Raw genomic sequence first — 25,892 nt, 5'->3', positions numbered from 1 at the left:
GTGTTGAGCAATGAGAAGCCAGAACAGCACAAAAGTACTGGGTTCTGCATAAGTGTAGCCCTATCTTACCTGTGTGAAGCACACTCACCTAGGCCCCAGGCCCAAAAAATGGAAAAATAACACAGCAAAGAACAAAATCTTCTTATCATGCTACTTCCTCCTAAGACTGCGCTTATACCAGAAAATTTGGCTAGTTTGGAATCTTTTTCAGTTTACATAAAAATTCTTTAATTTCTGTGTATGTTTGTTTCATGAGACACATTTGTACCACCCTCCTCAGGATCACTTTATTGTGGCCAAAATCACACTGTAAACTTATCATTTGCTATTGATTCAGTACAGAGCAAAATTCTCCATAGGATGTTCTCATTGTAAAGCTTATTTAAGCAGAGAAGCCTTTGATTTACTGAGGAAGGGTAACACCTTGATAGCAGTTTAAACTAATTTTTCAGGTTAAATATAGTTTTTCTAAGTGGAAGCTCAATTGTTTTTCTAAGTCTGTTAACTGACAGATAAGGGGAATGCAGCGAACAAATTAAATATTTTAGTAATCAGAATAACAGAAAAGTAAATATTATAAAACTATCACCAACCAATACTCAGAATACAATAAAAAACAGGGAGTTCCTATTGTGGCTCAATGTTATCAAACCCTACTAAGATCCATGAGGATGCAGGTTCGATCCCTGGACTCTCTCAGTGGCTTAAGGATTGCCATGAGCTTGGTGTAGGTTGTAGATACACCTTGGATCCTGCCTTGCTGTGGCTGTGGTGTGGGCCAGCAGCTGCAGCTCTGATTTGACCCCTAGCCTAGGAAATTCCATACGCCTCAGGTGTGGCCCTGAAAAAGGAAAAAGAAAAAAAAAAAACATAAGAAAAGCCATGTTGGACACTTACTTACCTTAAGAAACTCAAAGAGTGCCAATAAGTAAGCTGACTATTTAATAGACCTGCAGCACATGATGGCAATGGTTCTTCCATCTCTGGGACTGTTCTGCTAAGCAAAAAGTGGGATAAGCTACAGCTCTTCTAACTCTTTAATTTTCTCTTAATGAAAGGGCGTAGAAATAACTTAAATGTCATTCAGCACTACCATAAACTAATCTCAATGTTTTCTTCCCACTTTAGGTGGTTGCATTTTTTTTTTTGAAATTATAAATGTACTGTGGAGGTTAACAAAACTAATTCAAGAAGAATGGAAGAGTATGTTCCAATTTCCAATTTATTATATATATAATAAATAATTATATAATTATATGTAAATATATGTTATACACACACACACACACACATTCACGTATAATGCCTTAGGGAGATCTCACAGGTGCAGCCCTAAAAAAAAGCAAAAAAAAATGCCCTATGTTAAATATCTGTATTATTTACCTATGGATGTGTAACAAAACTTAGTGACTGAAAGTAAAATCATTTATCGTTTTATACAGTTTCTGTGGGTCAAGAATTTGGGAGCAGCTTAAGTGGTTGCTTCTGTTTTGGGATCTCTCAGAAGTTGAGGTTGTCCAGGGCTGCAATCATCTATAGACTTGACTGGGTCTAGAGGATCCACCTCCAAGATGGCTCTTTTACAGAGGTGGCAAGTTGATGCTGGCTGTGGGCAAGAAGCTTTAGCTTCTTAGCATCAGAAACCCTTCACAGGACTCCTTATGTGTCCTCATGACAAGGAAAGTGGCTTCCCACACAGAGCTATTAGAAAGTGATGGAGAAGCTTTAATGTCTCAAAATCACCTAGCCTTGGAACCCACAATATCATTTTGGTTACATAGGTTAGTCCTATTCAATGTGGGGAAGACTAGACAAGGGCAGGAGTACAAGAAAAAAATCATATGGGTCACCTTGGAGACTGGCTGCTGTGTTTCATCTTCCAATAATCAAGAGACAATTTTGGTTAGTATCTAAAGATGTTGCTAGAAAAAAGTTTATTTTGGCTCAAGTTCAAATTGATTAAGCATAGTCAGCATAGCCAAATAGCCTGGGCTACATATATTTATCTTTATTAAATATGAAGTTACTTACCTTTGGTAGGTGAGAATGTCACTGTGAAGTATTTAGCAGAATCAGATGCAAACTACTTTTGTTCATTATGTTGGTTATATTATATGATAACATGGACTTTGCAGGAGCCAATCTACATGCTGCCTGTGCTTTTAAGTAATTTTTAAACATTTAGCGGCTGAATTATTTTTTCTTTTATTCTTTCTTTAGAGGTCAACGGGAAACCTCAAATCTTCCTCCAGATGTTTGGCACTCTGAGGTGACAGTGTCAGTCACAGGTGAACCACCTACTGCTGCAGAAGAAATTGAAGAAACAGCCAAAGAGACAGCCAGAGAAATCACACCGGAAATCACAAAGCCACTCTCCATTGTAGATGTGCTAAGGATCTCTGCAGTTCTGGAGGACGCCATAGACCAGCTCTCCATTCTAAACTATATCATGCCAGTTCAGTATGAAAAAAGACCAAACAGCAGCATGGTAGATACACTCACTATTACTTAATTTTAGCTTTCCTTTCTTTTGTTTCCCCATCATTTTCAGTACCTATGCCATTAAGTTTTAACTTGGGAAATAACACCTTCATATCAGGTGAAGGGCTACAGTAAATATCTGAGATGCTTACTCTCAATTAATAGAGTGAAACAGACATAGCTTTAGCTGCATTACCAGTCAGAAAATCCATTTCTTCCAATATGTTGGCATTATTCTTTTTTTTTTTTTTTGTCTTTCTTGGGCCACTCCTTTGGCATATGGAAGTTCCCAGGCTAGGAATCGCAGCTGTGGCCACCGGCCTATGCCAGAGCCACAGCAACATAGGATCCCAGTCACATCTGCAACCTACACCACAGCTCATGGCAACGCTGGATCCCTAACCCACTGAGCAAGGCCAGGGATTAAACCCAAAACCCCATGGTTCCCTTCCCAGTCGGATTCATTAACCACTGAGCCACGACGGGAACTCCTGTTGGCATTATTCTAAAAGGCCTATAGAGGATTTCCCGTTGTAGCTCAGTGGTTAACGCATCTGACTAGGAACCATGACATTGTGAGTTCGATCCCTGGCCTTGCTCAGTGGGTTAAGGATCCGGTGTTGCCGTTAGCTGTGGTGTGGGTTGCAGACACGGCTCGGATCTGGCATTGCTGTGGCTCTGGCATAGGCCGGCAGCTACAACTCTGATTAGACCCCTAGACTGGGAACCTCCATAGCTAAATCAGTGTCAATACTATATAATATATATATTGAGGCGATCTGCTAAGTAATTGCATTATCTCCTCTATCTTGTATTTCTCAGATACTAAAAGCTAACTGAAAACTAGGGGGAGGGCCTTTAACTGGACCCTCTGACATTGCTTTAATCTAAAATGACTTTGTTATTGCTAAACATGTTGTAGTATGCTTTTCTGAATATCCATCCAGCCGTATCATGGTGTCAGCCATTACATTTTCAATGATGTTCTGGATTCCTCCTCAAAGCACCACTGAGGTAAAAAAACTCAACTTGATAGTAAGCAAAATCCTTATAAATTCTTAAGCTCTTATAAATTTTAATTACTTAGGTTGTAGATGTAAAATAGAGAAATTTATACATACAAACACATATTAAGTTTTAACAAAATTACATTGTATAATTTGTACAGAATATATTCTTATTTCCGATTCTATGATAAATGAAAATTGCTGCAGGGAATTCCTGTTGTGGCTCCATGGTAAGGAACCCGACTAGTATACATGAGGAAGCAAGTTCGATCTCTGGTCTCACTCAGTGCTCTGTGGTGTAGGTCATAGACATGGCTCGGATCTGGCATTGCTGTGGCTGTGGCATAGGCTGGCAGCTGCAGCTCCAATTCGACCCCTAGGGAACCCCTAGGCCATGGGTGCAGCCCTAAAAAGCAAAAAAAAAAAAAAAAAAAATAGAAAAGAAAATTTCTATGTAAATGAGAGGATAAATTGGTTTTCTTGTCTAACAGAAAAGATGTCCATATTTGTTGTAACTAGCAAATTAAATTTCCCTTTAATTGCTCCTTACAATTTAAAAATTATTATTATTGTTAATATATGTATATTCTGGGTTCATAAAGCTTTTATTAAAGTTTTTAAAGTTCATACAAAATTTCAATAGGACATTAGATTTGGAATCAGGAAACCTTTATGATTTAGTTGTGTGCTATGAGCAATTTATTTCACTTTCTTGGTCTTAGTTTTCTCATTCGTAGGTTGTGATGGAGTTTTAACTAAATGATGCATATGGTCCCTTCCAGTGCTAACATTCTATGAGTTTTGGGGTAGTTTTAAAATGTTAGTTAATGGGTATTATAGGAATTTTAAAACAAATTCATTTCCTTTTTAACTTATGGAAAGCAGAGATAGTGGAAATCCAGGAACTAAGCCTTTCAATGTATTGAATATGTCTAATCCTTAAATTAAGCTAGTTAAGAAATAATACAAAATCAACTATAATGGAAAAAATTTTAAAAAAAATAGTGTTTCCTTCCTATTGCCTCCTTCAGTAAGAATCACAAATAAGAAAGGAAGATACTCAGTTAACAAGATAAAATTGTGTTTTTTTTGCAACAGGGTTTTTTTTGTTTTTTTGCTATTTCTTGGGCCGCTCCTGTGGCATATGGAGGTTCCCAGGCTAGGGGTCCAATCGGAGCTGTGGCCGCCAACCTACGCCAGAGCCACAGCAACGCAGGATCACGAGCCACGTCTGCAACCTACACCACAGCTCACGGCAACGCCGGATCCCCAACCCACTGAGCAAGGGCAGGGACCGAACCCACAACCTCATGGTTCCTAGTCGGATTCATTAACCACTGCGCCACAACGGGAACTCCAGGGTTTTTTTTAAATTTTTTATTTTTTTGTCTTTTTAGGGCTGCAGCTGCAGCACATGGAGGCTTCCAGGCTAGTGGTCTAATTGGAGCTGTAGCTGCTGGCTTGCACCACAGCCACAGCCACAGCCACAGTCACACCAGATCTGATCCATGTCTGTGACCTACGCCCCAGCTCACAGCAAAGCCGCATCCTTAACCCACTGAGCGAGGCCAGGGATCAAACCTGCCTCCTCATGGATGCTACTGAGATTCGTTTCCGCTGAACCACAATGGGAATTCCCCAGGTTTTACTTTTGCTTTGTATCTATTACGGTGTTTGAAACCTTAAAAGAATAGGTTTGAAGAGAATTTTCTCCTCAGATTTGGATGTGTACATAAAAATCATTTGTCTGGACTCAGCACACTCAGTGCCATGGTTTTCTGGCCTGTGTCTGCTCTGAAATCATCAAGCTTTGTCTGTCTACCCAGGGGCCCTGAGAACATGGAAAACAATAGCCAGGGTTTATAGTTCTTAAAAGCAAATAAATTTGGAAAGAAAACTAGTGAGGGAAAAGGTTTGATTCACTTTCCTTGGGTCTGTAGCTGGGAAACCAGGCTATTTTTCAGGGACATTATTCCATCTTGGGTAGCTGGGTCCTCATAACCCTTTGCTTCTTTAGTGATTCAGTCAAAGGCATTTCCCACAAAAGCTAGCTAAAAGAGCCAATACCCAACCTCAGGGCCTGAGGGTTAACAAGATAAAGTTTTATAAGAGTTCTCTTGTGGTGCAGGAGGTTAAGGATCTGGTGTTGTCACTGCAGCGGCTCAGATTGCTGCTCTGGCAAGGGTTTGATCCTTGGCCCAGGGACTTCTACATGCCACAGGTGCAGCCAAAACAACAACAACAAAACAAGATGAAGTTTTTTCAGTGATATTTACTGGCAGGTTTAAGGGTAATTTGCTGGGAGTTCCCTTTGTGGCTCAGTGGTTAAGGATCCCGACTAGGATCCATGAAGATCCCTGGCCTCACTCAGTGGATTAAGGATCTGGCATTGCCATGAGCTGTGGTGTAGGTCGCAGATGCAGCTTGGATCCTGCATTGCTGAGGCTGTGGTGTAGGCCAGCAGCTGCAGCTCTGATTCGATCCCTACCCTGGGAACTTCCATACACTGCAAGTGCGGCCCTAAAAAAGCAAAAAATAAAATAAAATAAAATAAATAAAAATAAAAATAAAAAAAAGGAAAGTGTAATTTGCCATCCTAGAAACTCAAGAGAGAATGAAAAACTCCAGTTTATAAACAGCATTAAGCAGTGGTCATCATTTCAGTAAATAAAAGAACAAAACTTTTGCAGTTTTATTTTGGTTTATGATAATGATCTTCACCCACAAAATTTTCTGACAACAAAGGCTCTACTTATGATTTTATAGAGATATAAATGGTAAAGGTTTATATTCTTACTTTGATTAATAGCAGCTTAAAAGCCCCTTTCTCAATACATTAGTTCTATGATTTTTTAAAACTGTGATTCTGGAATTTCCGTCGTGGTGCAGTGGAAACGAATATGACTAGGAACCATGAGGTTGTGGGTTCTATCCCTGGCCTCACTCAGTGGGTTAAGGATCTGGCATTGCTGTGGCTGTGGCTGTGGCCGGCGGCTACAGCTCCAATTAGACTCCTAAGCCTGGGAACCTCCATATGCCACTGGTGTGGCCTTTGAAAAAAAACAAAACAAAACAAAAAACAAAAAGAAAGAAAGAAAAAAAAAATGTGATTCTCTTGGCTCAGCAGGTTAGGGATCCAGCATTGTCACTACTCTGGTTACAGCTATGGTGCTATGGTGCAGCTTCAGTCCCTAGCCCAGAAACTTTCGCATGTCACAGGCACAGCCAAAAAAAATGTTTTCAATCTCTTAAAATATTTCTTTTCTTTCTTTTTTTTTTTTTTTTGGCTGCCCCATATCATATGGAAGCTTTGGGGCCAGGGATCGAATCTGAGCCAGAGCTGCCACCTGCACCACAGCCGCAGCAATGCTGGATCCTTAACCCACTGCCATAGGCTGGGGATGGAACCATCATTCTAGCTGTCGATCCCACTGCAACGCACTGGGAACTCCTAGGATATATATTTTTAAATTTTAGTATATTTATGGATGTTTTCTTTCTTCACATTGTTGAGCCTTATAATAACCTTGGGACAGGAGTTCCCGTCGTGGTGCAGTGGTTAACGAATCCGACTAGGAACCATGAGGTTGCGGGTTCGGTCCCTGCCCTTGCTCAGTGGGTTAACGATCCGGCGTTGCCGTGAGTTGTGGTGTAGGTTGCAGACGCGGCTCGGATCCCGCGTTGCTGTGGCTGTGGGGTAGGCCAGTGGCTACAGCTCCGATTCGACCCCTAGCCTGGGAACCTCCTTATGCCGCGGGAGCGGCCCAAGAAATAACAAAAAGACAAAAATAATAATAATAACCTTGGGACAAATGTTCAGTTAGCATCATCCCTCTTTCACAGCTATTTTTGTAGCTAAAGATATTTACAAATAGATTTTCTTTTACTAGAATCGTGGAATGGAATGATGAAAGATATACTAACGTACCACATTCTACCAGAAGTGGGAGTAATTTGTCCTAAGTTTAGAAAGCACTCCCTTGCAGGAAATACTCTTTTTTTCTTTTTCTTTTGTCTTTTTTTCTTATTTTTTCCCTTAGGTTCTACTACCCTACCATACAAAGAAGTGAATGGACTAGAGAATATAGCAGGATCCGTTAAGTTCTCCTCTAAAAATTCACATTTATTTCTAGTAATCAGTAAGTCAGGCTGTTTGACACATTTGCTTCCTTTTCCAGATGCCTAAGCACGAGGGTAGAGGAACAATGGTTAAGATGATCAAAAATCCACTTTCCAGGCCTTATACTTCCCACTCCCTCCTTGGACAAAATCTAAAGTAATAAATATCTGGAGTTCCCATCGTGGCTCAGCAGAGACAAATCTGACTAGCGTCCATGAGGACACAGGTTTGATTTCTGGTCTCATTCAGTAGATTAAGGATCCAGCACTGCTGTGAGCTGTGGTGTATGTCACAGATGCGGCTCAGATCTGGTGTTGCTGTGGCTATGGCATAGGCCGGCAGCTATAGCTCTGATTTGACACTCCATATGCCACAAGTGCGGCCCTAAAAAACAAACAAACAAAAAGTAATAAACATCTACATACTTCAAGTTTTTCTTATGTTCAGATAAGGTTCAGTTTAATTGTTAAAATTCTATGGCTTCTGTTCTCTTTGTAGTCAATCATATCAATTTTAATTTGAAAGAGTATTTTGAAATTTAATCCTTTTTCTGTTTTTTTGGCCGCACTCACGGCATATGGGAATTCCCAGGCCAGGATCAAAACTGTGCCATAGCAGTGACCCAAGCCACTGCAGTGACAACACCAGGTCCTTAACCTGCTGTGCCACAAGGGAACTCTAAATTTTTAACTTATTTTTTTGCTTTTTGGGCCACACTCATGGCATGTGGAAGTTCCCAGGCTAGAGGTCAAATCATACCTGCAGCTGCTGGCCTACACCACAGCCACAGCAACACAGGATCTGAGCTGTGTCTGTGACCTACACCACAGCTCACGGCAATGCTGGATCCTTAACCTACTGAGTGAGGCCAGGGATCGAATCCACAACCTCGTGGTTCCTAGTCAGATTCATTTCTGTGGTGCCACAATGGGAACTCCCCCAAATTTTAACACTTAAAGTAGCACTTTGTTTTGTACTTGCCTTATAAATGTTTTCCTCACATTGAAACTTTGCTTACTGTTGATATAAGGAAAAATGCTACTGAGTCTGCGTTTGTTAACTTTTATGTATGATTTTTAACACTTCTGGGCTAATTGAAGATTAGATAAGGAAGACCTAGGCTTTATGTACCGATATGCATATAGAACTTTTTTTCTGTGCACAGGATAGAACAAGAATTTAAGTAATCATGTCAAATGCCAAACTGAGTTCTGTGTTTACTTCATTTATTGAGTAATGCTTTATTTCTTTCTTTCTCATAATAACTACAGGAGGGCAAGTTCTATCATTATCCCTATTTTATCAATGGCAAAATGGAGGCATAGAGATGTTAAACAGTTGCCTAAAGTCAGTGTGATTTAGTAACAGGTAGAGGCCGGATTTGAACAAGGAAGTCTGGTTTAAGAGTCCATATGCATAGGATAATCACTGTTATATGGCTTTGCTTTGGCTCAAGATTTTAGCCACAGATTAAATAGGAATCATCAATTAAAAGACATACCTTGTTCCTATGGTAATGCTTATCCCTTAGTATTCAGGCTTCCATCTGAAAAATTAGTTTTTTGGCTTTTCCCCACATGAACTTCGAAATCTGTGCTATACCACTAAATATACCATCAACTCCTATTCTTTGGTATAGTTCTCCTTTTATTCTTTATACTGTGAGCCTTCCATATCCATAGTTCCACATCTGTGGATTCAAGCAACAATGGATGGAAAATATTCAAAGAAAAAAATTCCAGAAATTTCCAGAAAGCTTCCAAAAGTTCCAAAATTTGAATTTGCTATGTGCTGGCAGCTATTTACATGATATTTACATTGTAATAGGTATTTTAAGTTATCTAGAAATGATTTAAATTATATGAGAGGATGTATATAGGTTACATACAAATACTGTGCCATTTTATATAAGGGACTTGAGCATCTGTGGATTTTGGTCCCCTTGAGGTGTGGGGGCAGGGAGCGGAGGGGCGGTCTTAGAACCCACTCCTCCCCATATACCAAGGGATGACTATATTTCAGATTCTTGTGCTCAGTGAACATTTGAGTCTTTACTGTACCCTAGATAATTGCTCTAAACAATGGGATGTTTAAGATCCATTTAAGATCCAATCTTGTTTCAAAAAGAATTTGAAGTTCACCAAGATTTCTAAGACACTATCTCTTCCCTCATAGAATATACAATCTAGTGGAGCTGTGTATACAAATAATTACAAATGGTAAATGTCTGCTGATAATGATGTTTCACAGAGAATTTTACCATTCATTGGTCATGGTCTTAAAGTTTACCAAGCTGGGGAATGACAAAGAGAGCAAATGTTGTCAAAAGACAGGAAGAGACAAAACTGCAGAGCATGTAGTTTGATGTGGCTAAAGAAAAGGGTAATTTTCTTGTACTTCTATTACAAGAGGGAGAAAATGAGGTTCTAAATGTAGACAGAGGCCCTCATATAGCATTGTTTCTTTACTTTTTAAAAATCTGTCTTAATGTAAAACATTTATTATTTTTAGAAGAATAACAAAGAAATGTATTCTGAAGGAAAAAGCTTAGAGAAACTCTCACTGGTCTCAAAAACCTCAAAAATATCTGGTCCATTCTTTCTTAAAGAAGAACCGAAGTTGCCAGAAATCAGACAAGGAGTCCAATTTAACAAAGTACAAGATCTTATCTTCAAAAAACCTACAAGGCAGACCATAATGAATACAGAGACACTGAAGAAAATTCAGATTGATAGGTAAGGAAGGACACCATGTTTGGAAATGTGATCTCCATCCAGATGACGGAGAGTGGGTGCAAGGGTGGCTGACTGCTCTCTTGTGGATTGGTCATTGCATCCAAGTGACTGCTAGTAATAGGCTTAGCCGAAGACTGCCTAGAGGAAGTGTGGTATAGTTGAAAGTATGATGGGTGGAGTTCTCGTCCTGGCGCTCAGAAACAAATCCAACTAGGAACCATGAGGTTGCGGGTTCGATCCCTGGCCTTGCTCAGTGCGTTAAGGATCCGGCTTTGCTGTGAGCTGTGGTGTAGGTCGCAGATGCGGCTCAGATCCCACGATGCTGTGGCTCTGGCATAGGCTGGCAGCTGGAGTTCTGATCAGACCCCTAGTCTGGGAACCTCCATATGCCTAGGGTGTGGCCCTAAAAAACAAAAAGCAAAAAAGAAAAAGAAAGAAAGAAAGAAAGAAAGAAAGAAAGAAAGAAAGAAAGAAAGAAAGAAAGAAAGAAAGAAAGAAAGAAAGAAAGAAAGGAAGGAAGAAAGAAAGAAAGAAAGAAAGAAAGAAAAGAAGGTATGGTGACTGTATGATCGGGCAAGTTCTTGAGCCTTTGTTTCCGGTTTTTTATTTTTATTTTATTTTTATTTTTTGACTTTTCTAGGGCCACTCCCGCAGCATATGGAGGTTCCCAGGCTAGGCGTCTAATCGGAGCTGTAGCCACAGGCCTACGCCAGAGCCACAGCAACGTGGGATCTGAGCCGCATCTGCGACCTACACCACAGCTCACGGCAACGCCGGATCCTTAACCCACAAGCAAGGTCAGGGATCGAACCCGCAACCTCATGGTTCCTAGTCGGATTCGTTAACCACTGAACCACGAAAGGAACTCCCTCCAGTTTTTAAAAATGAGAATAATGGTAGCAACTTTTCAACATTAATGTGAGAATTAGCAGGAAGTTTTCAGCCAAGTGCTTGGCACAAATTTGTAGCTATTGCGATGCTTCATCCATTAATAAGAGGCGGATACCATCAATCATTAGCCAGATTTTTGGGAGCTTCCATTGTGGCTCAGCGGTAAGAACCTGACAAATATCCATGAGGACACAGGTTCCATCCCTGGCCTCCCTCAGTGGGTTAAGGATTCAGCATTGCCATAAGCTATGGTTTAGGTCACGGATGCAGCTTGTATCCTGCTTTGCTGTTGTGGTGTAAGCTCCAATTTGACCCTGGCCTGAGAACTTCTATATGCCACACATTTGGCCCTAAAAAAAAAAAGTGGAAAAAAAAGCAAAGTAGCCAAATTTTAAACTGTGTTTTAATCCTGAAGATTTCTTAAAGGCTGTCTCCATTTCCATTGTCTCATTATTCAGTTTTTGTTGTCAACTGGCTTGCTGACAAAGAAGCCTATTACTTTTTTTTTGTCTTTTTGTCTTTTTTTTTTTTTAAGGCCCCACCCTCAGAACTCCTGTACTTTTCTTCTTAATATAGTTACTGAATCTTTTTGTGTGAACTATGGGTAATAAATTATTATGTAAAATAGTAAGTGTAATTCCTGCTGATTCTATATCAAAACATGAAAGAATGGTTTTCAAAATTCTGTAACTAGGAGAATACTATGAAAACAATGGAGAGAGTTCCTATTGTGGTGCAGCAGAGAGTAATCTGACCAGTATCCATGATGATGTATTCAATCCCTGGCTTTGCTCAGTGGGTTGGGGATCTGATTACCAAGAGCTGTGGTGTAGGCCACAGACATGGCTCGGATCCTGTGTTGCTGTGTCTGTGGTGTAGGCTGGCAGTTGTAGTTCCAATTCGATCCCTATCCTGGAAACTTCCATATGCCTCAGGTGCAGCCGTAAAAAGCCAAAAAAAAAAAGCAATGGATTAGGAGTCAATAAACCTGGATTAAAGAGTTCTAGATCTTTCTTAAACTAGTGACAATAGGGCAAGTCATTTAACTTTCCTAAGCCTGGGTTACTCATCTCTAAAATGTTCTGTATTTGCTGTTTAAAAAATTTTTTTAGTGATTTAACTTTTAAAAAAAAAGAGTTCCTTTGTGGCTCAACAGGTTAGGCACCCAGCATTGTCACTGCAGCAGCTGGGGTTGCTGCTATGGCAGAGGTTTGTTCCCTGGCCTGGGAATTTCCACATGACATGGGTGCAGTCAAAAAAAGAATGATTTAACCTTTTCAAAATTATGAAATATTTCTAAAATGTATAAAAATATAAAGAATAAAATAATGAAAACTTTATATGTAACTGCCAAATCTTAACATTTTACCATGATTGCTTTAGAGTTTTTTTTCAAATAAAATACTTCAGATATAGTTGAAGCCTCTGCTCCTGGTCCCCTCACACTTCCCCTCAAAATTTCTTCTGAATTTGTTGTTTATTATTCTCTTGCATATTGTGATAATTTTATTAGGTATATATATTGTTTTATTTAAACAATACATAGAGTTTCACACGTTCTAAATGTTGTATACATAGTATCATACTATACACACTGGACTTGTTAGTCCTTGGTATGTAAACTTTTTCAGTATAAGGAATTTCTCTTTTACTTATAATTTGCTGTTTTTTAAAAGTAATTAATTAATTAATTTATGTGGAAGTTTCCAGACCAGGGATCAAACTTTGCCACTGCAGCAACCCAAGCCACTGCAGTAACAACATGGGATCCTCAACCTGCTGTACCACAGGATAACTCCTTGTTGTTTGTTTTTAAATGACCTGATGATCATATGTTTTTTTCTCCTTTTGTTTTTATTAATGTGATGAATTCCATTAATAGCTTTTCTAATACTAATCTATTTTTGCATTCCAAGAATAATTCCAACTTAGTTAGATGTTCCTTCTGGGTCTTAACTTGTATAATTTCTGTAGTCCTTTGTGAATATAGGGTAATCATATTGATGCATCTTTTTTGTTTCTCCTTACAGGCAATTTTTCAGTGATGTGATTACAGACACCAGGCAGGAGTTGCAAGACTCAGGCACTTTCACCAATCTCCTGAGAGCTTTGGGCAAAGAGAGGGAAAACAAAAAGCATTTCTATGATATTATTGCCAGGTCAGAGTACTTTTAGGTTTATTTGCTTTACTGTATTTTACTGTACTATAAAACTCTTATTGGTAGTCCTAGATTTCTAAAGAAATCAAATTTTTGCTTTTTAGAGAAGATAACTAGAAGTCAGAAATTTGTGTTCTATTCCTAGTTCTGCTGGGACAGTAACTCAATTTCTGGGCTTCAGTTATCTGTGTCTACAATATATAAAGTGTACTACAAATGGGTAGTGTATAACCTATGGTTTGTTTTGTCAGTGATAATCTCAAGATTCTAGTTAAGTTCGTGCCATCTAAAAATTCCTGAGTAGCAGTGTTTCTCAAGTTTCAATTTAGTGATAAGAGTTTTTGTTGTCCTTAGTGCTAAACACTAAATGTTTGTGCCCCCACCTTATTTTAAAATCCTAACCCCCAATGTGATGGTATTAGGAGGTGGGACCTTTGGTATTGCTTAGGTCATGAGGGTGGAGGCCTCATTAATGAGATTAGTGCCCTTATAAAAGAGATCCAGGAGAGCTCCCTCTCCCCTTCTGTCACATATAGATACAGATGAAAATAGCCATTTATGAACCAGGTAGCAGGTTCTCACCAGACACTGAATCTGATGGTACCTGGATCTTGGACTTCACAGCCACCTGAACTGTGAGAAGTAAATTTCTTTGTTTGTAAGCCACCCAATCTGTGATACTTTGTTCTAGCAGCCCAGGCTAAGATTGTTTTGCTTTTTCTTGTTTTGTTCTGTTATTTTGTATTAAACCTAAATAATGGGATTGCTGGAGATAAGCAGAATTCTGTTTCTGAGAGCAAGCAGAAACAACATAAAGTAGTTAGGCTGTCATTCAGACAGTACTAAGTGTGAATTCTGCTCTGCCATTTGCTATTTGTGTCTTCTCAGAATAGATGCCAACATGAGTTTAGTTATTTATTTATTTTTTTTAGGGCCGCACCCATAGCATATAGAGGTTCCCAGGCTAGGGGTCGAATTGGAGCTGTAGCTACAGGCCTACACTACAGCCATAGCAAAGAGGGATCCAAGGCAAGTCTGTGACCTACACCACAGCTCATGGCAACATAGGGTCCTTAACCCACTGATGGAGGCCAAGGATCCAACCTACATCCTTATGGATGCTTAGTTAGATTCGTTTCTACTGAGCCACAATGGGAACTCCAAGATGAGTTTATTAATGTAAAGGATTTTATCAGGCAAATACATATGTGAGAGAAAATGGGGACTGACCCTAAGTGAAAGAGAGGAAAGGCTGGATAGAAGAGACAGCCCTGCAGTCTAAGGATGGTTTGGCCAAGTCATCAGGGAGCCCTTGAGCCAAAGTCAACCATTAGAAAAGTCATGGGTCTTCCAAGAAGGGAATACCTTATCCTGCCACATGCAAAACTTGTCTGGGAGCAGTCAGTGGGAATTGTGGCCTCCAAGCACACACAGTGAAGAAATTGAGAGCCTAGAGTTGGGGCTCTTGTTAGCTTACACTGCCTGTAGTTGGAGGTCTGTGAAGCACCTTCTCAGGTCCTCCACAGCAAGTTAGCTCCGCTCTCTACATGCATCTTCCTCACCTGTGAGATAGGGATAATGATAGAGACTACCTCATTAGGTTATTGAGAGGGGCTCAGAATAGGAAGGATTCTTTTTTCTCTTCTAGTTCCTCTTCGCTTTTCCTCAGCAGTAGCTATTTTATTTTATTTTACTTTTGGCCATGCCCGCACATGAAAGCTCCTGGGCCAGGTATCCCATCTGAGCCACAGCTTTGACAATGCTGGATCCTTAACCACTAGGCCCCCAGGAAATTCTGCAGCAGTTATTTATTTTTTTAATATAATTTTTTTTTTTAATTTTTAGGGCCACACCCAAGGCATATGGAAGTTCCCAGGCTAGCGGTTGCATTGGAGCTACAGCTGCCGGTCTACGCCACAGCCACAGCAATGCAGGATCTGAACTGCATCTGCCACCTACACCACAGCTCACCAAAACGCCAAGTCCCCAACACACTGAGGGGGGCCAGGGATCGAAGCCTCATCCTCGTGGATACTAGTTGGATTTGTTTCTGCTGTGCCACACTGGGAACTCCCTGCAGCAGAAGCAGCTATTTTATTTATTTATTTATTTATTGCTTTTTGGGGCAGGGGGGGCACACCCGAGGCACATGGAGGATCCCAGGCTAGGGGTCTAATCAGAGCTATAGCAGTCGGCCTACACCACAGCCACAGCAACGCAGGATCCGAGCCGAATCTGTGACCTACACTACAGCTCATGGTGCTATGCCAGGTCCTTAACCCACTGAGCCTGAGGCCAGGGATTGAACCCGAAACTTCATGGCTCCTAGTTGATTCGTTTCTGCTGCACCACCACAGGAACTCCTGCAGCAGCTATTTTAGATACATTGATCAGCCAGAAAATCCTCCTCCAATTTACTAAAACAAATCACAGTCTTTTTTAAAGTGTTACGGAAAGTTTGCTCCACTGACCCAGTACCATTAGCATCATCTGGGAGCTTGTTAGAGATGCAAATTCCAGGGCCCCAACCCAGACCCAGACCTGCTGAATCAGAATCTCTGGAATGGAGCCCAAGAATCAGTTTTTCAGCCTCCAGGCTATCCTTGTATACACTAGGGTTTAAGAAGGACTGCTCTCAACGCAAATTATTCTTATTTCTTCTAGGGAGGAAAATGGAAGGAAAAAGATAAAATCTCTTCAAAAACAGCTACTTAATGTCAAAAGAGAACGGCAAGCAGAAGTACAGGTAAGAATTATCTGGGTGACAAAAAGTTGCTGAGCTATAACAGCTAAATAGAAGTGATCTTTCTCAGAGTTCCTGTCATGGCTCAGTGGTTAATGAACCCACTAGTATCCATGAGGACGTGGGTTTGATCCCTGCCCTTGCTCAGTGGGTTAAGAATCCAATGTTGCTGTGAGCTGTGGTGTAGGTCACAGACATGGCTTGGATCCCATGTGACTGTGGCTGTGGTGTAGGCCGGCAGCTGCAGCTCCAATTCGACCCCTAGCCTGGGTGCTTCCATATGCTGCAATTGTGGCCTAAAAACACAAAAGACAAAAAAAAAAGAAAAAGAAAAAGAAAAAAAGTTATCTTTCTCAAGCAAAAAAAAAAGTTATATATAAGAAATTATTGTTTCTCCTGGGGTGCCTTTACTGTTGAAAATGCAAAGCTATTAAGTAGATATTTGGCCTGGAATGTATAAATATGTCCAGACCCAACCCTCTGGGGCTCTTAGTCTGCTCTTACTCCTCCCAACCCATCCAACCACATCCAAGAGACGTTGTCTCAGGCAGTTTCGTGTATGCCAGGATCCCAGATGGGAGACTATAGTCCTAGGTGGGATATTACAAATCTCCTTATACATGATGGTTAGGGTTAATAATGTCATTTGTATTTTATTTCAAATACAGAATGGATTTAATAGGCCTTTATGGTCATTAGGACCTAATTGTATATCTAATTTACTTCTATAAGAAAATGCATCCCAGGAGTTCCTGTTGTGGCTTAGCAGTAACGAACCCAATTAGTATCCATGAGGATGCCAATTTGATCCCTGGCGTTGGGATTAAGGATCCAGCGTTGCCTCGAGCTGTGGCGTAGGTCGCAGGTGTGGCTCGGATCCCAGGTTGCTGTGGCTGTGGCATAGGCTGGCAGCTCCAGCTCTAATTCGACCCCTAGGCCAGGAACTTCCAGCTCTAATTCGACCCCTGTGCCACAGGTGCAGCCCTAAAAAAAAAAAAAAAAAAAAAAAGGAAAAGAAAAAGAAAATTCATCCCAAGTTTTAGGCAAGTGACCTGAAAAATGAAGTTTGGGCTACAACCTAGGCAGTTAGAAATAAGTACACATTAGTAAATTTAAAAAAATAAAAATAAATGTTCAGTGTTTATTTAAATATAGAAATTAGTTCATACTAGGGTGACTAATACTATTAGAAGTTTAGAAAGTTACAAAGTATGGCCTAATATCAGCTTTTCATTGCCCAGCTATTTGGACAAGTTTATGCTTCATTCAGATCAGGGAATCTTCATTATACCCTGCATAAAAGTTAGAAGAATACTGGAAATACATATTTGGAAGAATTGTCTACCAAAGGTCACTAACCTTTCTTCTGAGATATTATCTTTAGGTCTTCTGAACAAATCGGTTAACATCCTTTCTTATTTTCTATTATCATTTTTTTGGAATTTTTTTTTTGTCTTTTTTTAGGGATGCACCTGCAGCATGTGGAGGTTCCCAGGGTAGGGGTCTAATCGGCGCTACAGCTGCCAGCCTACACCACAGCCACAGCAACGCCAGATCCGAGCTGCACCTGCAACCTACACCACAGCTCGTGGCAACGCTGGATCCTTAACTCACTGAGCAAGGCCAGGGATTGAACCCGGGGGAACCTCATAGGTCCTAGTCGGATTTGTTTCTGCTGTGCCACAATGGCAACTCCTCTATTATCAATTTTAAAGTAATTTTGGTATTGATTTTTACTTCATTATCTCTATTAAAACCTTCTGTTTATAGCTGATTTTTTTTTCTTTTTGGTTTAAAAAACAGATGTTTATTTCTCACAGTTCTGAAGGCTGAGAATTCTAAGATTAAGGTGCTGGGAGATTCAATTCTTGATGGGAATGCTCTTATAGCTTGCTTTTTTTTTTTTGGTCTTTTTTAGGGCTGCACCTGTCAGCATATGGAAGTTCCCGGGCTAGGGGTTGAATCTGAGCTTCAGTTGCAGGCCTACACCATAGCCACAGCAACGCCAGATTCTAGCTTCATCAGTGACCCTGTGACCTACACCGTAGCTTGTAGCAATGCTGGATCCCCTAACCCACTGAGGGAGGCCAGGGATCGAACCCATGTCCTCATGGATGATAGGTTCACTAACCCAGAGCCAGGATAGGTACTCCTGAGTTCTTCCAAGATTGACTGATTCACTGAAGTCAACTGAAATCCAATCAGATTCTTGATTGGATATTATCTCATTTATTTATTAACTTATTTTTGTGAGACTTGACAAGCTTTTACTAAAATTTATGTTGAAATGCCAAGGACCAAAAATAGTCAAGACAATATTAAAGAGAACTTTTCTGAACTAAAATAGCATATATTGGTGCAAGGATTAAAAAAAATAGAGCAATGGAACAGAACATAAAGAAAACTATTACAGATTTAAGACAGGAGTGTCACTACAGAGCAGTGGCAGGGGATGTTTTTAATAATGATGCTGAAGAAATTGGATATCTATATGGAAAGAAATTAAACTTTACTCTGACATGATACAGAACAAAAGTCAGTTCTATATGGCTATAGATCTAAATGTGAAAGGCTAAAGCATATGTCTAGATAATATAGGAGACTATTATCTTGACTTTGGATAGGGAAAGATTTCTTAAACAGGTCACAAAAGGTGAAGTTAGAGTGGAAAGTTTGATAAATTTATCTACATTAATACATAAAAGTTCTGTACATCTAAAGACCAGTAAGAGCAAAAAAGCAAACCACAAAGTGGGAGGAAGTATTTACAACATATAATCAACAAAGGGCTTATATCCTGAATATATAGAGAATTGCAATTTATTATTATTATTATTTATCTTTATTTCTTGTCTTTTTAAGGCTGCACTCACAGCATAAGGAGGTTCCCAGGCTAGGGGCTGAATCAGAGCTACAGCTGCTGGCCTACTCCATAGCCACAGCAACGCGAGAGCCAAGCTGGTCTGTGACCTATACCACAGCTCACAGCTACACCAGATCCTTAACCCACTGAGCAAGGCCAGGGATCAAACCCGCATCCTCATGGATACTAGTCAGGTTCGTTAACCACTAAGTCACAACAAATTAATTTCAGTTCATTAGCCACCAAGAACTACAAATTAATGAAAAAGGGACTGTCATCTAATGGAAAAATAAGCAAAAGGATGAAGAGGCACCCCAAAAGAGGATATCCAACTGGCAGATAATCATATGAAAATGTATTCAAGCTCATCAAGGAAATGCCAACTGAAACCATGAGGAGACAATTATCTTCCCATTAGAATAGCTAATTCTATTATATTCATATGGTGTTTGGTATTAATTTATAATACCAAATGGTAATGATCTGTAATGGGGATTCTAATCCACTAATATTAAACATTTATATTGGTAATACCACTCTGGAAAAAGTTTGGCATTATCAAAGTAATTTAGTATATACAGGAATTCCCGTCTTGGCGCAGCAGAAACGGATCTGACTAGGAACCATGAGGTTTCGGGTTCATTCCCTAGCCTCGCTCAGGTTAAGGATCTGGCATTGCCGTGAGCTGTGGTGTAGGTCTGTGGTATAGGTCGCATATGCAGCTCAGAACTGACATTGCTGTGGCTCTGGCATAGGCTGGAATCTGTAGCTTTGGTTGGACCCCTAGCCTGGGAACCTCCATATACCGTGGGTTCAGCAAAACAACAACAACAACAAGTAATTTAGTATATACAAATGATGTTAGTGTATTAGGCATACCCTATGAACCAGGAGTTTTACTTATTAGAATCTGTATACATATGTAATCATGTACAAAAATGATCAATAAATATTGCATTACTTGTAGTAGATATGAATGGAAAAAACCAAAATGGTTTTCACACTTAATAATACAGTCATTCACTTGAATACTAAAGTTAAAATTAATGAACTATAGCTACTACATCATAAACTTACTGTGGAGCAAAAATAGTTTAGACGTAAAAAAGACATACTGGAAGTTCCCAGTTGTGGCTCAGCAGAAACCAATCTGACTAGTATCCATGAAGATGCAGGTTTGATCCCTGGCCTCGATCACTGGGTTAAGGATCCAGTGTGGCTGTGAGCTGTGGTGTAGATTGCAGATGCAGCTTGGATCCTGTATTGCTGTGGCTGTGGTGCAGGCCAGCAGCTGTAGCTCTGATTTGACTCCTAGCCTAGGAACCTCCATATGCTGCAAGTTCAGCACACTAAACTAGCATAAGTTCAACACACTAAACTAGCATTTAAGGATAAATGCTTAATGATAAAACTCTAAGGAAAATTATGATAAAATTAAGAAGAGTAGATAGTTTTAATGAAGAGAGAGAGAATGAGAAAGGAATCAAGAAGGAACTCCTGTCAATTGTGTCTCTTATCCTCAAAAGTTTACTTTATGATAAATGAGATATATATTTATTTTTGTGCAGCGTATTATTTATATAAAAATGTTCTGTAGTCACACAAACACACAGAGAAAAAAAGTAATTACATGTGTGTTATGTGTTAGAGCACAGTACAGGGGGTTATTGGACGCCTAGAGGAAGCAGCTTTAACTGAGGGTAGTGAGTCAGGGAAAGACACCCTATAGAAACTGCATTGAAACTGAAACTTAAAAGATATCCACTAGTTTGCTGGGTGAAGAGGAGGAGAAGAATGTTTTAGGCATGAAAAACATGTTTGAAGATTTATTATTAAGTCTTCATGATGAATTGACCCTTTTATCATTATAAAATATTCCTATGTCTGATAATACTCCTTGTCTTAAAGTATACTTTCTTCAGTAAGCCACTCCTTTCTTCTGTGCTACTGTTTACATGATATTTTTCTTTTTTCTTTTCTCTCTCTCTCTTTTTTTTTGTTTGCATTTTTTAGGGCTGCACTTTTTGATGTATGGCTACGGGTCCCAGGCTAGGGGTCGAATTGGAGCTGTAGCTGCAGGCCTACAGCACAGCCACAGCAACACAGGACCTGAGCTGTGTCTGCAACTTATTCCACAGCTCATGGCAATGCCAGATCCTTAACCCCCTGAGCGAGTCCAGGGATTGAACCTGTGTCCTCATGGATACTAGTTGGATTTTTTACCACTGAGCCACGATGGGAACTCCAGCATGATATTTCTTTTTCTACTTACCTACTTTTAACCGATCTGTGCCTTTATATTCAAAGCACATCTCTTATAAAAAGCGTATCATTGGATATTGTTTTTCTTTTATGCATTCTGATAACCTCTGCTTTTTAATCAGTGTTTAGTCCATTAACGTTAATATAATTATTAATATATTTGTTGGACTTACGTCTTTTTATTTTCTTTTTGTCTCCTCTAGTTTTCATCTTTTCCTGACTTATTTTAGATTTTTTTTTGTTTCTATTTTAATGTATCTGTTGGACTTTTACTTATACCTCTTTGCATTTTTTATTTATGTTATTTTTTAATTTTTAATTTTTATTTTTTTGTCTTTTTAGGGTCACACCCGCAGCACATGGAGGTTCCTGGGCTAGGGGTCCAATCAGAGCTACAGCTGCTGGCCTACACCACAGCCAGAGCAACACCAGATCTGAGTCGAGTGTGAGCTACACCGCAACTCACGGCAATGCCGGATCCTTAACCTATTGAGCAAGGCCAGGGATCAAACCTGCAACCTCATGGTTCCTAGTCAGATTCGTTTCCACTGTGCCACAACAGGAACTCCCTCTTTGCATTTTTTAAACAAATGGTGGCTCTGCAGATTTATTTTCACAATAGTATAAATATTTCACCACCTCACATAAGATATAAAAAATTTGTATAGTTCCATTTCTTTCCCTTCCTTCCACCACTATCTTTATTCTGTCTGTCATATACATTTAATACATTTAATGTACACTACAAACGCCACAAGACAACCACACTTGCCATAAGCAGTTATAGGTGTTTTTAAAACATTTAAGAAGAAAATGATTGTCCTGTACTGACCAAATATTTATCAGTAAGTTTCCATCTGGTGTCATTTGCTATCAGACTAAAGAAATTCCTTTACTATTTCTTTCAGTCTATGGTTGCTCCGGGCAAGTCCTCTTAGTTTTCTTTTATCTAGAAATCTCTCTATTTTGCCTTCATTCTTCAAGGATATTTGCACTGGGTATAGAATTTGGGGTTGACAGATTTTTCTTTCAGCCCTTTAAGGATATCCACTGTCTTTTGGCCTGTCTTTTATTTGTTTTGAGAAGACCACAGTTACTCAAATCATTGTTCGCCTGTATATAATACGTTTGCTTTTGAAATTTTACTTTTATATTTGGTTTCAGCAGTTTGACTATACTGTGCCTATCTGTGATTTTCTTCATAGCTATTCGGAGATTCCTAAATATGTAATTTAGTATCTTTCATAAAACTTGTGAAATTTTCAGCCGTTATTCTTTTTTTTCCCTAATTTTCTTTATTGTGGTAAAATACACCTAAGATTTATCTCTTAACACTTTTTTTTTTTTTTTTTGCTTTTTAGGGCCACACCTGTGGCATGTGGAAGCTCCCAGGCTAGAGGCTGAGTTGGAGCTGCAGCTGCCAGCCTACACCACAGCTCATGGCAACATCAGATCCTTAACCCATTGATTGGGGCCAGGGATTGAACTCACATCCTTGTGGATACTAGTTAGGTTCATTACCACTGATCCACAACACAATTCACTTAATAATTTTTAAGTGTATAATTCAGTGGTATGAAGTATATTTCATTGTTGTGCAGCCATCACCACCATGCATCTCCAGAACTCTTTGTAGCTTGCAAAACTGAAACTGTATAGCTATTACACAATAACTCCCCATCCCCCCTTCACCCAATCCTTGGCAACCACCATTCTACTTTCTGTGTCTGCAATTTTTACTACTAAGTACCAAAATAGGGGTAATTGTAGTTTCAGTAGAAGTGCTTTCCCTTGTTGGAGGACTTGAGTTAAAGCGAAATGTGGGAGTTGCACTTCTTTATCCACTAGAATCCTTTTACCTATTTAGTCACTTAGACTTTCTTTAATGTCTAACTAATATAGCACTTAAATCCATAAAGCCTTTTCCAGAAAACCTCACTCCACATAAATAATTGTTTTTTGGTTGTTGGAGTTTCTTTTCTTTCTTCTTCTTCTTCTCTTTTTTTTTTTTTTTTTTTTTTTTTTTTGCTTTTTAGGGCCGCATCTTTGGCATGTGGAAGTTCCCAGGCTAGGGGTCGAATTGGAGCTACAGCTGCTGGCCTGCACCACAGCCACAGCAACCCAGGATCCAAGTTGTGACCTATACCACAGCTTACGGCAATGCCTGATCCTTAACCCACTGAGCAAGGCCAGGGATTGAACCTGAAACCTCATGGTCACTAGTTGAATTCCTTTGTCGCTGAGCCACTAGGGGAACTCTGAGTAATTATGTTTTGATTCTCACAGACTCCAATAGTGTTAAACAATTATGTATTCATTGAATAGCATCCATACAAAAGCATACTTTTTAAAAACTCAAGAGAATGTTCTGGTCAAGTTTATTTATCAAATTGAACATTAAGTTCTTTAGAGTAACAATATGAATATCAGACGTATAGGGTTAAAACACTAAGGAATCTCTGTGGGAAACAAGATATTACATTATGTAACTGTTTAAAAGGTTCTACAACAATGGTCTGTAATTACAGTTGCCAAGTCAAAGACATTTAGTTTTGATGCTGTTGCCATGGGCCTCTGATTACTCTGGTTTCTCTGTGATTGCCATTCAGCACAAACCTACAGCCGCCATGGTGGCAGTATGGATATAAGATGATTACAGGCTATGATGGTAAATCTTCCCAGTGTGCAACAAAGAGCTAGCCTAGGAGCAGTGGGCTATAGGCCAGAGCCCTTCGAGTGTATGAATTCTTCTTAAGACTCTTACTAAAAAGAGATCCGCCTTCACCACAATCCACCGTTATAGCCCTGTTTGTCTATGGTGTCTGGAGCTTTCTCTAGGATCGAGCATAGACTGATGCAGCATATTTGTGGGTTTTCATAGCAGAACAGACTTTAGTTACAAATCCAGAACGTACCTTCAGATCTAGAGGTCTGGACTTACCATTTGAATTCAGAGAAGCATGATTTAGTAATGGAAAGAAGCAGCCAACCAGTTAGAGTTAATAAGGCTCCAATGGCTGGCACAACATTGTGAGCCAAGGGCTTTTAATGGTAGTGTCTGTTTTCATAATTGAACACAAAGAAGGGAAGAGAGTTAGCAGTTCCAGAAGTTTTTGGAAGTTGGAACTAGTCTTACACCTCAGGCTGCCTCTGTGGTTGGATGGAAAAAGGAAAATGGAAATGTGGTCTATGAAAGTGATAAAAGCCACAGGAAAAAAATATAATTCTATATTAAATTTACATTTATATTCACCTGCCTCTGTCTATAATTAAGAATACTGGCTGATTCTATAAGAGTCTGTGAATAAAACTCTGAGCTAAAGAGTCTTCCTTTCTAAAATGCAAATGGGAGTTCCCTGGTAGTTCAGTGGGTTAAGGATCCAACATTGTCACTGCCTGCACCTTGGGTCACTTTGTGGCGTGGGTTTAGCCCCTGGCCTGGGAACCTTTGCATGCTGTAGGCATGGCCAAAAAATGCAGATGAAGCATGATCAAGTCCAAACTTCTAAAGTTCCACCCTCGCACTGCAACCGCTGCTTTCATTTCCATTTGAACTATTCCTTTCCTAATCATACCAGTTTCCTCTTTCCTTTCCTTTTATAATAAAATTTCCATACACTTCACTGTTTTGGATAATCTCTTTTGAGTAAACTTCTTAAAGGTGATACCTAAAACTGTACACACTATTATAGATGTCTAATCACAACAGAAAATAGAGGATTTTTTTTCTTATATAAACAGTATGCATTGCCTCAGATTGCAGTAATCTAAACAAACACTCCAAATGCTTTTTGCAATATCGTATGGCAATGTGCTGTCATGATTGTGAAGATTCTGATGACAAACCATTAGAAGAAGCACAGTAAAGGAAGACTCTGAGAAGTCTTAGGGAAGACAGGTACCTTTTTATAATGCTGCTACTACAACTCCCAGTGGTGGGGCCCTAACCTCAGGTTCTCATGGTGGAACCTGAGTAAGCCTCTAATGAAGCTGTTGAAGACAAGTTAGGTCTTCACAATTCTCAACTTAGAAGATTCTTCTAACCAAAATCAGGACTTTAGTTTCATCTAAAACTAAAACAACCTGGACTTTTTTTTTTTTCCCCCAGGTTTTTAGGGCTGAACTTGCGGCATATGGAAGTTCCCAGGCTAGGGGTTCCTATTGGAGCTGCAGCTGCTGGCCTACACCACAGTCACAGCGACACAAAATCTGAGGCGATACTGCAACTTACACCACAGCTCACGGCAACACTGGATCCTCAACCCACTGAGTGAGGCCAGGGATCGAACCCACATCCTCATGGATCCTAGTTGGGTTCATTACTGCTGAGCCATGATAGGAACTCCATAATAAACATTTTTTAAATGAATATTGAGGCCTAATAATTGCCGAGCACTTATTACTGAAAAGACCAGGTGTTACAAGTGTTGGTGAGGATGTGGAGAGAAGGGAACCCTCATGTATTGTTGATGGGAAAGTCCACTGGTGCATAGGATTTCAGCTATTCCACTTCTGGGTATTTATCCAAAGAATATGAAAACATTAATTTGAAAAGATACATTGTACTTTATTCACAATAACTAAGATGTGGAAACAACTTAAGTGCCCGTTGCCAGGTAAATGGATAAAGT

At 39.7% G+C, this 25,892-nt stretch overlaps 1 protein-coding gene across 1 annotated transcript in view; it reads left to right on the top strand.

The window, feature by feature from the left end:
- The first annotated feature begins 1,141 nt into the window (after positions 1 to 1,141).
- The window catches only part of IQCG (IQ motif containing G), a 50,792-nt gene continuing 26,041 nt past the window's right edge, over positions 1,142 to 25,892 (top strand). The window contains 5 exon segments of the mRNA XM_047790340.1: positions 1,142 to 1,203; positions 2,221 to 2,488; positions 10,120 to 10,343; positions 13,265 to 13,393; positions 16,058 to 16,139. Of these exon segments, the coding sequence (XP_047646296.1) occupies positions 1,196 to 1,203; positions 2,221 to 2,488; positions 10,120 to 10,343; positions 13,265 to 13,393; positions 16,058 to 16,139 (711 nt within the window). The 5' untranslated portion in view covers positions 1,142 to 1,195.

Source organism: Phacochoerus africanus, chromosome 1 (genome assembly GCF_016906955.1).
Source record: "Phacochoerus africanus isolate WHEZ1 chromosome 1, ROS_Pafr_v1, whole genome shotgun sequence".
NCBI lineage: Eukaryota > Metazoa > Chordata > Mammalia > Artiodactyla > Suidae > Phacochoerus > Phacochoerus africanus.
The sequence above is the reverse complement of the archived record's forward strand: the minus strand, read 5'-3'. Positions and strand labels throughout refer to the sequence as shown.